The sequence below is a fragment of the Lissotriton helveticus genome, chromosome 12 (assembly GCF_964261635.1).
Source record: "Lissotriton helveticus chromosome 12, aLisHel1.1, whole genome shotgun sequence".
NCBI classification, from domain to species: Eukaryota; Metazoa; Chordata; class Amphibia; order Caudata; family Salamandridae; genus Lissotriton; species Lissotriton helveticus.
Genome location: NC_136073.1, coordinates 102109399 through 102122699, shown reverse-complemented (window position 1 = coordinate 102122699; position 13301 = coordinate 102109399). Strand labels below are relative to the sequence as shown.

The 13301-nt window shown below is 45.5% G+C and overlaps 1 protein-coding gene across 1 annotated transcript in view; it reads left to right on the top strand.

The window, feature by feature from the left end:
* Positions 1 to 6897: 6897 nt before the first annotated feature.
* Positions 6898 to 13301, top strand: part of LOC144797954 (vomeronasal type-2 receptor 26-like) — a 74802-nt gene continuing 68398 nt past the window's right edge. Inside the window, exons 1-2 of the mRNA XM_078668759.1 lie at positions 6898 to 7155; positions 12696 to 12794. Of these exons, the coding sequence (XP_078524885.1) occupies positions 6898 to 7155; positions 12696 to 12794 (357 nt within the window). The remainder of the gene's footprint in view (positions 7156 to 12695; positions 12795 to 13301) is intronic.

The following is a 13301-nucleotide window of genomic DNA, read 5'->3' as shown; positions in this document are numbered from 1 at the left end:
GTTTTTTGGTTTCCATTAGCATGTGACCATAAATGTGTCTCTCAGTTGTTAATGTAGTAAATCTAAAACGTTTCATATGCTGTCTAGTTTATATGAAATATATATTCATTGAAAGAAACACAAAGCAGTGGCGTCACTGGGGTTGGTGTCACCCGGTGCGGGTAACTCATGGTGTCACCCCCTCACGACTTACCACATGGACCACCTCTGTCGAAATGTACGGCGCTAGGTACTGTCTTAATCCCTCTAGCTCCCTCTCTCTGTCTAGCTCCATCTAGCTCCCTCTCTCTGTCTAGCTCTCTCTAGCTCCCTCTCTCTGTCTTACTCCCTCTAGCTCCCTCTGTCTCCCTCTCTCTCTGTCTTACTCCCTCTAGCTCCCTCTCCCTCTGTCTTACTCCCTCTAGCTCCCTCTCTGTCTTGCTCCCTCTAGCTCCCTCTCTCCCTCTCTTACTCCTTCTAGCTTCCTCTCTCTCTCTCTCTGTCTTACTCCTTCTAGCTCCCTCTCCCTTTGTCTTACTCCCTCTAGCTCCCTCTCTGTCTTGCTCCCTCTAGCTCCCTCTCTCCCTCTCTTACTCCTTCTAGCTACCTCTCTCTCTCTGTCTTACTCCCTCTAGCTCCCTCTCTGTCTTACTCCCTCTAGCTCCCTCTCTCTCTGTCTTACTCCCTCTAGCTCCCTCTCTCTCTGTCTTACTCCCTCTAGCTCCCTCTCTCTGTTTTACTCCCTCTAGCTCCCGCTCTCTCTCTTACTCCGTCTAGCTCCCTCTCTCCCGATCGTACTCCTTCTAGCTCCCTCTCTGTCTCTGTCTTACTCCCTCTAGCTCCCTCTCCGTTTCACTCCCTCTAGCTCCCTCTCTATCTGTCTTACTCCCTCCAGCTCCCTCTCTCTGTCTTACTCCCTCTAGCTCCCTCTCTCTGTTTAGCTCCCTCTCTCTCTCTCTCTCTCTTACTCCCTCTAGCTCCCTCTCCCTGTCTTGCTCCCTCTAGCTCCCTTTCTCTATCTTAATCCCTCTAGCTCCCTTTCTCTGTCTAGCTCCCTCTCTTCCTGTCTTACTCCCTCTCGCTCCCTCAGTCTCCCTGTCTGTCTTACTCCCTCTAGCTCCCTCTCTCCCTCTCTTACTCCTTCTAGCTCACTCTCTCTCTCTCTGTCTTACTCCCTCTAGCTCCCTCTCCCTCTGCCTTACTCCCTCTAGCTCCCTCTCTGTCTTGCTCCCTCTAGCTCACTCTCTCCCTCTCTTACTCCTTCTACCTCCCTCTCTCTCTCTGTCTTACTCCCTCTTGCTCCCTCTCTGTCTTACTCCCTCTAGCTCCCTCTGTCTCTGTCTTACTCCCTCTAGCTCCCTCTCTCTCTGTCTTACTCCCTCTAGCTCCCTCTCTCTCTGTCTTACTCCCTCTAGCTCCCTCTCTCTGTCTTACTCCCTCTAGCTCCCGCTCTCTCTCTTACTCCCTCTAGCTCCCTCTCTCCCTCTCTTACTCCTTCTAGCTCCCTCTCTCTCTGTCTTACTCCCTCTAGCTCCCTCTCTCTCTGTCTTACTCCCTCTAGCTCCCTCTCTCTGTCTTACTCCCTCTAGCTCCCGCTCTCTCTCTTACTCCCTCTAGCTCCCTCTCCCTCTGCCTTACTCCCTCTAGCTCCCTCTAGCTCCCTCTCTGTCTTGCTCCCTCTAGCTCCCTCTCTCCCTCTCTTACTCCTTCTACCTCCCCCTCTCTCTCTGTCTTACTCCCTCTTGCTCCCTCTCTGTCTTACTCCCTCTAGCTCCCTCTGTCTCTGTCTTACTCCCTCTAGCTCCCTCTCTCTCTGTCTTACTCCCTCTAGTTCCCTCTCTCTCTGTCTTACTCCCTCTAGCTCCCTCTCTCTGTCTTACTCCCTCTAGCTCCCGCTCTCTCTCTTACTCCCTCTAGCTCCCTCTCTCCCTCTCTTACTCCCTCTAGCTCCCTCTCTCTGTCTTACTCCCTCTAGCTCCCTCTCTCTGTCTAGCTCCCTCTCTCTCTCTCTCTCTCTCTTACTCCCTCTAGCTCCCTCTCCCTGTCTTGCTCCCTCTAGCTCCCTTTCTCTATCTTAATCCCTCTAGCTCCCTCTCTCTGTCTAGCTCCCTCTCTTACTCCCTCTAGCTCCCTCTGTCTCCCTCTCTGTCTTACTCCCTCTAGCTCCCTCTCTCTCTCTGACTTACTCCCTCTAGCTCCCTCTCTCTCTGTCTTACTCCCTCTAGCTCCCTCTCTCTTACTCCCTCTAGCTCCCTCTCCCTTACTCCCTCTAGCTCCCTCTCTGTCTTGCTCCCTCTAGCTCCCTCTCTCTCTGTCTTACTCCGTCTAGCTCCCTCTCTCTCTGTCTTACTCCCTCTAGCTCTCTCTCTCTTACTCCCTCTAGCTCCCTCTCTCTCTGTCTTACTCCCTCTAGCTCCCTCTCTCTTACTCCCTCTAGCTCCCTCTCCCTGTCTTGCTCCCTCTAGCTCCCTCTCTCTCTATCGTAATCCCTCTAGCTCCCTCTCTGTCTAGCTCCCTCTCTTCCTGTCTTACTCCCTCTAGCTCCCTCTGTCTCCCTCTCTGTCTTACTCCCTAGCTCCCTCTCTCTCTGTCTTACTCCCTCTAGCTCCCTCTCTCTCTCTGTCTTGCTCCGTCTAGCTCCCTCTCTCTCTGTCTTACTCCCTTTAGCTCCCTCTCTCTCTGTCTTGCTCCCTCTAGCTCCCTGTCTCCCTCTCTGTCTTGCTCCCTCTAGCTCCCTCTCTCTCTGTCTTACTCCCTCTAGCTCCCTCTCTCTCTGTCTTACTCCCTCTAGCTCTCTCTCTTACTCCCTCTAGCTCCCTCTCTCTCTGTCTTACTCCCTCTAGCTCCCTCTCTCTTACTCCCTCTAGCTCCCTCTCCCTGTCTTGCTCCCTCTAGCTCCCTCTCTCTCTCTCTGTCTTACTCCCTCTAGCTCCCTCTCCCTCTGCCTTACTCCCTCTAGCTCCCTCTCTGTCTTGCTCCCTCTACCTCCCTCTCTCTCTCTGTCTTACTCCCTCTAGCTCCCTCTCTGTCTTACTCCCTCTAGCTCCCTCTGTCTCTGTCTTACTCCCTCTAGCTCCCTCTCTCTCTGTCTTACTCCCTCTAGCTCCCTCTCTCTCTGTCTTACTCCCTCTAGCTCCCTCTCTCTGTCTTACTCCCTCTAGCTCCCGCTCTCTCTCTTACTCCCTCTAGCTCCCTCTCTCCCTCTCTTACTCCTTCTAGCTCCCTCTCTCTCTGTCTTACTCCCTCTAGCTCCCTCTCTGTCTTACTCCCTCTCTCTCTGTCTTACTCCCTCTAGCTCCCTCTCTCTGTCTTACTCCCTCTAGCTCCCTCTCTCTGTCTAGCTCCCTCTCTCTCTCTCTCTCTTACTCCCTCTAGCTCCCTCTCCCTGTCTTGCTCCCTCTAGCTCCCTTTCTCTATCTTAATCCCTCTAGCTCCCTCTCTCTGTCTAGCTCCCTCTCTTACTCCCTCTAGCTCCCTCTGTCTCCCTCTCTGTCTTACTCCCTCTAGCTCCCTCTCTCTCTGACTTACTCCCTCTAGCTCCCTCTCTCTCTGTCTTACTCCCTCTAGCTCCCTCTCTCTTACTCCCTCTAGCTCCCTCTCCCTTACTCCCTCTAGCTCCCTCTCTGTCTTGCTCCCTCTAGCTCCCTCTCTCTCTGTCTTACTCCCTCTAGCTCCCTCTCTCTCTGTCTTACTCCCTCTAGCTCTCTCTGTCTTACTCCCTCTAGCTCCCTCTCTCTGTCTAGCTCCCTCTCTCTCTCCCTCTCTCTTACTCCCTCTAGCTCCCTCTCTCTGTCTTGCTCCCTCTAGCTCCCTCTCTCTCTATCTTAATCCCTCTAGCTCCCTCTCTGTCTAGCTCCCTCTCTTCCTGTCTTACTCCCTCTAGCTCCCTCTGTCTCCCTCTCTGTCTTACTCCCTAGCCCCCTCACTCTCTGTCTTACTCCCTCTAGCTCCCTCTCTCTCTCTGTCTTGCTCCGTCTAGCTCCCTCTCTCTCTGTCTTACTCCCTTTAGCTCCCTCTCTCTCTGTCTTGCTCCCTCTAGCTCCCTGTCTCCCTCTCTGTCTTGCTCCCTCTAGCTCCCTCTCTCTCTGTCTTACTCCCCCTAGCTCCCTCTCTCTCTCTTACTCCCTCTAGCCCCCTCTGTCTCCCTCTCTCGCTGTCTTACTCCCTCTGGCCCTGGGACCCAAACTGCTGGGCAAGTGTCAGTGAAACCAAACTGCAAGTCAACGATGCCATTGCCTGCCTGCCTGGTATATGCATAACTGGGTTTGGTTTGGCTTCGGTTTCGTTTCGACTTTCGTCACAGAACAACAATGCAAACCCAAACCCTTGACTATTTGACTTCTGTGACCCATCCATTCCGTGCATGTGCAGAATGCAGATGGCGGATGGTGCCCGTAGCTACGGCGGGCCAGGGTGCGGTGGTGGTGCGCTTCTTGCACTAAAGCAGGACGCAGGTAGACTCGTCAGTGTAAATTGGTGTCACCCCCCAGATGGGGCGACACCCGGTGCGGTCCGCACCCCCCGCACCCCCCTAGTGACGCCACTGACACAAAGGTTACAGTGACGTTACAGTTAGGCTCAGGTTTCATTCATACAAAACCAGTGAGATGCAGCAGTTATAGTTAGCTGAGCTAACTATAACTCGCCTCCTCTGCAATGCAGTGATTATGATCTCACATATTACATCACTCATGACATGGTCAGTGACATCAATCATGACATCTCAAATGGCCTCATTCATGACATCATCTGGTGACTGTGAGCATTTTTAAAAGGTTTATGAGTGTTAAATGTAAATACCAAGGTGTATTGGTAAATCAGTGGGTGTATTAGTATGTGTATGGATGGTTCAGTTAGGTGAGTGACTGACTGTATAAGTGAGTGACTAGGTGTCTCAGTGAATGCATGGGTGAGTAACTAGGTGAGGGAAAGTCTGTATCAGTCTGTCAGATGGTGTCTAAGTGGATGTATGGGTGTGTGAGTGGGTATGTGAGCAGCTATATTGGTGAGTGATTGTTTGTCTGAGTATCTGTATGGTAGTCTGAGTGTCTAAGTGGGGGGGTGAGGGTATGTGCGACTGACTGTATGGATGAGTTAATCAGTGAGTCAGTGGCTGTATGGGTTAGTGAGTGCATGTGGGAGGGGCTGTATGAGTGAGTGAGTGTGTCTATGGCTGTGTGGGTGAGTAAGTGGATGTGTCAGTAGTATATGGGTGAGTAACTGGGTATGTGAAAGGCAGTATAGGTGAGTGATGGGTTATAAGAGTGACGGTATGGGTGAGTGAATGTGAGAATGGTTGTATGGGTGAGTGAGTGTTTTTATCAGTGACTCTATAGGTGAGTGACTACATGTTAGTATCTCTATGAGTAAGTGTGTGGATGTGTGTGTATTTATATGGGTGAATAAGTGGCTATGTAATTGACCTATTGACCTTTCCTGTCCTGGCATTTGCATCTGCAGATCTCCTCCCACCAGAGAGTCTCTTTGTCTTAGCCCAGGCCACTACCTCATTAGGAAGCTTGCTCAGCCTGTCAATGGCAGGCCAATAAGAAGAGGCTGCTAAAGGGCTGATATTTGGTAACTAGAAAAGCAGTTCTTTCACATCTTTAAATCAATAGTTATAAATTCATCCTTGGCAACTAGCTGGATTTAGTGCAACTATTAAACTTCATACTTAGAAACATATTGCTAGCTCACTGCTGTCAAAACTTATGCTTTGTTAATGTTAAAATAAAGCCACCTCATGTTAGCCTTAGCAATTTCTTCACCACCAGGGCATGCAAAACATATTATGTAATATACCTGCTTATTTTTACAATGCACCCTACCCGTCGTGCACCTAGGGTATACCTTAGGGGTGATGTATACGTAAAATAAGGTCGTTTAAGACTTTGGTAGTATTTTTACTTCCAAAGACGACTTTGGACATAGGTTTATTTTAAAAGCAGCCTGCAAAGCAGGGCTGCCTTTAAAATGACAACAGACACCACAACAGTGCACACTCAAGGGTATTAAGTCCACTGGACCTCTAACCCTACAATGCGTACTATAGGGTAGGGACTTACAGGTAGGTTGTCAGTTGCAATCCTAATTACAGCTAAACACCATATACTTTTTAAACAGAGCACTGGCCCTGGGCTTGGTTACCAATGTCCACAACACAATCAGAATCAGAAAACTAGTATCAAGTAGTCCTAACTGGGGTATAAAGAGGTGGGGGGGGCAACTGTAAAAAGCCCTGTTTTCTAACAGTTACTTTAAGTTAATAGGTATTGTTACTTGAGATAACTATCACTGGTGAATTTCAGTAGTTTTGTTAATGTAACCCCTCCCATGCTCATGACCCACGGCGCTCCGGTGCCCATTACCAGCTCAGCTCGTCATGAGCCGTGGAACGCTCGCATGCGGGGAGAATTCCCCTGCTGTGCTGAGCGTTCTATGGCAGGTAATGCACCTGTGACGAGCTGCGCTCGTCATGAGCATGCGGGCGCCGTGCCTCATGACGAGCTCAGCTCGTCATGAGCATGCGGGCGCCGTGCGCGCCCCCTACCCCCCCAGCACAGCGGGGGAATAACCCCTGCAGCAAAGGGGTTAAAAGGTATGTTTTACCTGACATTTTCACTTAACTTTAACCTTTGTTTTTTCAGTGAATTTCTAACGTTTCTTTTTGATGCAAAGTAAGATAGTATTACCATACCTAACTATTGATAGTATCACTTTACCCTTTATTTTTTTAACTGTACGCACACACTATATAATATCAAGGAAAACGTAATTAGTCATCTCACTCACACTATCACTAAACCCATAAAGATCATTTTGTTTCTTTGTATTAAAAATCCTTCATTTTCTTTCCTCCTTGTTTTTTACTGTGTCACCACCAGATTTAGTATTTTTACCTACAGATGGGTACAAGCAATGACCTTCTCCATAACTGAAATCAATAAAGACCAAACCCTGCTTCCAAACATCAGTCTAGGATTTCGGATTTTTGATACATGTGCCTCTATTAGAAGAAATGTTGTGGGAACGATGTGGATGCTGACAGGAAAGAAAAAGCCCCTGCTCAACTACCAGTGCCAGAATCGGTCCGTCTTCACTGCAGTCATTGGAGGATCACAGTCCACTTCCTCACTTGCTATGGCCAGATTGTTGGGACTTTATAAAATTCCACAGGTAACATTTTCAGTGTGGTTTCTTATATGGGGTGGGGATCATTTTGGAGAGTTTATGAAGAATTTAGGTCTTGACAATCCCCAGAGCACAAGTCCTCACTTGGAATAGGGCAACACAAACCTACTAGAAGAAATGAACTGTAGATAGTAACCAGACAAGAATATACAAAAGATCATGATGAATATGACCAACCATGTAAGAGTGGCGTAAATTATTAGTACAGATTTGAAAGCTCTCAGATCTATCTGCATAGGAAAGAAATAGTCTAGCAAATTAATGTCCTCCACTGGGTGTGTGGGATGTGACATGTATACAGGGCCGATAACTTTAGAAGGCTTTTCTGTATTTGGGTGTGCTCATAATCAATACAGAGTTAACTTGTAACAGGAGATTTTCGAAGATAAAACCATCAGTGACAAATGGAGTGAAGAATACCATTTATTCTGGTGTCTGCTTTATTTAAAGTTCCTTCTCTGCTTCTTAGGATTCCTCAGAGAAAAATACTTTAGAACACAAAGTAATAATTTAAAATCAAAGAACAATATAATTCCACTCAGCAGCAAAACTATAAGCAGAATCTTATGAGTTCTTCTTTAAAACATATGTGGTAGTACTACACATAAATCACTGACACGTGGCGGAGGAGTAATTTACTAGTGTGGTATTACCATATCATTGGGAATCTTCTGAGTCAGAATGAGGCTATCATGTCTACGTATGCAATAATTGCATGTTCTGTCCTTTTCTGTCTTATTTTCCCAATGCAGATTCCAACTAATTATTCCTGGCAAAATATGTATGTTGATATTACAGTATTTTTGGTACATTTTTAAACACACATGTGGATTACAGTGGGACTCAGAATGAGCAAATCACGGGTTCTCCTGGCTAAGTTCACTTTTTGAAGTAGTCTACCTATTGCTTACTTGAAAGATATTTACAGCAGTTGTATGATAGAACAATACTTGTCATTACCAGTTATGCCTTTAAAATGCATCCATTATAATGCATATGTCTTTACAACGCATGCCTTGACCACGCAAAACTTTACCACGCATATGCCTCTACCACGCCTGCCTTTCCAACAAAAATGTATATATCTATATGTATTGTATTGTTATGCATATATATATATATGTGTGTGCATTCATATCTATACTATTATAATAAAGAGAGACCCCAAACCTTTGAGGCGGGTAATATCAGGAACCACAGCACCAATCACAACACCCAATACAGCGTTGGAAAGGGCAGTTGCAGCAGAACGACATAGGCTATGTAGATGCCCACCATATACATTTAAAAGGTAAAGAACCGTGCCAGCAAAGTAGTCCCTTGTGGGCGTGTCTGTGTTGTGCTGTGGGCGTGTGCTGGGGGCGTGAAAAACGCTCGGGGCGTGTGGTACGTTCCGCCCTTCATGCCATGTCTCATATCGTGTGCTAATCCCACCCTGCTCCCTTTAAATACCCCTGCACCCCATAATCATAACCCACCCTTACTCCTTAAAATACCCCAACACCCTTAAACACTAACCCATCTTAACCCTATAAATATACCCTGTACCCCAAAACCCAAACCTATCCCTAAACACTAAAAATACCCCTGCACCCCAAAACCCAAACCTAGCCCTGAACCCTATAAATACCCCTGTACCTCAAAACCCAAACCTACCCCTGAACCCTTGCAATACTCCTGTACCCCAAAACCCAAACCTACCCCTGAACCCTAAAAATACCCCTGTACCCCAAAACCCAAACCTAGCCCTGAACCCTAAAAATAACCCTATACACCAAAACCCAAACCTACCCCTGAACTCTAAAATACCCCTGTACCCCAAACCCCAAACCTAGCCCTGAACCCTAAAAATTCCCCTGTACCCCAAAACCCAAACCTAGCCCTGAACCCTTAAAATACCCCTGTACCCCAAAACCCAAACCTACCCCTGAACCCTAAAAATACCCCTATACCCCAAAACCCATACCTATCCCTAAACCCTAAAACTACCCCTGTACCCCATAACCCAAAACTATATCTGAACCCTTAAAATACCCAAACACCCCAAAACATATACCTCAGTACCCCAAAACATATACGCCTATACCCATACTTACCTTATCCAAACATAAAAAAAAAATGCTTTTACCATTCATGCATTTACAACGAATTTCATTGTAAATGTATGCGCGGTAAAAGCATTTAAAATGTAATGGCAGGCGTTAAAATGGCATTGCGGAGTCATGGTACTTTCGTAATGAAAGTATGCGGAGTGATGGTATGCGGAAAGAAAGTTGAGGAATAATGGGTATTTACCCTCCCCCGGTAAGTACATTGGTGGCACTGGCACGGCAGCCCACATCTCCAGCAACAGACTCATATTTTTTCACTACCCATTTGAAAAATGCACAGGTCTCTCTCATTGATGGCCAGCACCGACATACAATTTTAGACACACCTCCCGCCACAAGTTGTGAGAATTGCGAACTTTAGAGATGGGGAGCTACGTTCGATTCTCGTCATCAGCTCAACATCCTGTGATTCCATGCAAATCGCTTTGTCTCCCCGTGCCTACCACAAATGAATGTGTTCTTCTGTAATGTAAATTGTGCTCATGCCATGTTGTCGAGTTTGCGCTATATAATATTGCAAGGAAAAATAAAGTAGGGAAACTCGAGTTCACACACTACTGAACGCGTACTCTTAAGTGCATCAGCAGTGCACTGTGAATCAGAGCATTTCATAGGCCTGTCACAGAGAAGAAATGCTATCAAAACGGAATCCTACAAAACAATATACTACTGGCCGGCAGCAATTCATACCCGGATAACGTCGGGACGGGCTGCTAGTATATATATATATATATATATATATATATATATATATATATATATATATATATATATATATATATATATATATATATATATATATATATATAAATATTATCTTATCAACCTGAACCCCTAAATCCTACCCACTCTAACAATGCCCCTGCCCACATTAAACTCTTAAAATACCATTGCCACCCAAATACCTTTGCTCACCCTTAATTGTAAAAATACAGTTGCCACCAAAATTCTCACTGCTACCCTAAACCCTAAAAGTACCCTTGCCAAGCACATACCCTTACCCACTCCAAACCCTAAGCATATTCTTGCCACCCAAATACCCTTACCCAGCCAAAAAACCCAAAAAATCCCTGGCACAAAAATGCCCTCAAGACAAGAGTGTTCCATGGTAGTAATGAACCACCGTTAGGAGCAAGTAGACGACTTCACTTAAGGCGTTCATGAAAGCCCTCACTCACCACCTAGTGATAACATGCTTCATCATCGGGCCCCACAAAAGAGACCTAGCGTCTCTTTCGTGTGCTTCAACGCCAGATCTACTGCGGAGCGGGTTGGTGGGTTGAGGCAGTGTTGTGCAAAGAAAATTAAGTGAGTGGTGAATGGTTATTAATAAAAAGAGCCAGTAGTGTATCAAAAGTAACTTTATTATAATGATCACTAAGGACTTATAGATAAAAATTATGCGTAGGAAATTCGTCCACAGTTAATTAAGTGGTAGTTTCCTAATATGGAACACTCTTGTCTTGTTTATTGATTCATACTGGGGTATAAGAGTGTCCCACTACTCTCCCTGCCTCTCTTCTTGTTTTGACACAAAAATGCCCTCACCCACCCAAAGCCCTAAAAATGCTTGTGCCACCCTAATACCCTAACCTATCCTAAACCTTAAAAATACCTTTGCCATCCAAATATCCTCCCCGCCCTAAATCATAAAAATACCCTTGCCACCCAAATACCCTCACCCACACTAAACCCTAAAAACACCCTCCTCAGTTCTAGGAACTGTCTTCACAGTTTTGAAGGAAGGACAAGAAACCCTACCAAGTCTTTGTACTTCCAAAAGTATCCTTTTCATAAGCAAGGGCTGAAAAGCATATTCTTTTATATACTCGCTAAGATGAAACAGCCATTCCTCATAGGCTCCAAGGATACCTTCATTCCTTTGATCTAAAAGCCCAAAAATAATTTGTTTCCATTTGGCGAATAAAATTTACATTTATTAATGTAATAAATGTGCTAGTAGGATAAAACAGTTTCCCTACTTCCAAAACATACTCGGAATGTTCACATTTGCTAATTTATTCACTCCAATAACGAATGCGTCTTCACAACGCATTCCGTTACTACGCAAGTTGTTACAACCATTTGCCAAAGGAAGAGCTCTGGAGTTGGAATAGTATAATTACCTAGTCCAACTCCAGTCTGTGCAACAGTAGGGAAAGTTTTGGATTTAAAATTCAACAGAAAACCAACAACGCTTTCCTTAAGGCAAGCCATCATGACGACTTGCTTGGTAAAGGAATGGGTTGTAAAGACGCATTTGGGGCTCGGGCCAAACTAAGGCACAGTGTGGTTCGAGACATGGCGTATATGCTGTTTCAAATTGTTGACAATCCCCCAAGTCTCTAGAATTGTCTACTTTGTAAATTGGATAACAATGAAAGGAAAATCAAATCAATATGAGGTGACCACTTCCCTCAAAACTCAATGCCAATAATGGTAAACTCAGGGGTCTGTTTTGTTTGTGACCCACTCTCCCTCCACATTTTGCAGTTTTGACATCGCCAGGAATTGTCCCGTTGCTGTATGGCACAGCACGCACCCACCAGTGAATTTACACATCGAATCTAAGCTTCCCTTGATGTTCCTTAGGGATGTCCTGTAGCCACAGGTTAGGTGAGAATGTAAATGTTGGGTTTTATATAATTCTTCTATTATTAAGACATCTCATTAAGATATATATGCCATTTATTCGTCCCACATCTTGCAGGACTCACATGCTTTCCTGGAGCGTAGTGAAATCTGATAGATTGCACTGCACCATTACTACAAGCCTTTTTTCTGGAGAAAACCCATCCTACATAGAATATACTTGACGCCGGTATAATGGAGTGCAGGGGGTTACAAAGTGATGTATCTGCAAAGATCCGCAACTTTGTAAATATAGCAGTGTGGCACATATTTCACACCTCCGCAGTGTCACAAAAAGTGTTGCAACAGCGGCGTAAATGACTCATAAATAAGGCCCATAATCTCTACTTTGGGCAATCTATCCCCTTCCAGGTATAATGTCATTCAAAGTTTAAACATGTTTACCCCAAGTATGTGGCTTAGCACCATGGACTTCAGTTACAGATTCGTTTTCCCGCTGTATATTCGTGAGTATGGGTTGAAACCCTGATATGAATTTGCTGTTTATGTCTTGTTTCACATATTTTCTGTTGTACAATTTTAGTGCTATAAAGCAAGATTTCCCCCATTATATTCTATACAAACAAAACTGTAAACTAGAAATGCATTATGTATGGATTATGCACCCATAATAGCATTTCAAAATGAGTTAGAACAGATTTAAGTTAAGTAAAGCCTCCTACAACACATTGGAATGTCTAAATTTCACTTTGCACATATCCAATACATGTAATGTTTATAAACGTTTTTTTAATAGCTAAATCCATCTATTTGTTGTTACAGGTGAGTTACTTTGCATCATCTCCACTACTCAGCAATAAGATCCAGTTTCCTTCTTTCCTACGCACCACCCCGAGTGACCATTACCAGGCGCATGGACTTGTTAAGTTGGTGTTGCACTTTGGTTGGACATGGGTAGGACTGCTGTCGGCTGAAGATGACTATGGAGTCATGGGCTCACAAGTCCTAAAAGAGAACCTATTGGCATCTGGAGTCTGCATTGCTTTCCATGAGACTCTCCCGAGCACTCCATCTACCAATAGACACAATTTGATCAGTAATATAGTGAAAACATCCTCCGCCAATGTTGTTGTGGCTTTTTCTGCATTTGTTTTCTTGAAGCCAGTGTTGAAGAACCTTGCTAACCTTACTGGCAAGATCTGGATTGCCAGTGAGGCATGGTCCACAGTCACCAGTATAATCACTAAGGACCAGTCCAACATGATGGCCGGTACCCTGGGTTTGGCGACTAGGGATGTTGAGGTGCCCTCGATGAAAGAGTTCTTTGTTAATGTGCATCCTCTCACATCACTCAGTGACATCTTTTCGGAATTGTTCTGGGAGGAAACCTTTGGATGCCAGTGGGAAAGTAGAAACAAGGCAACTAGG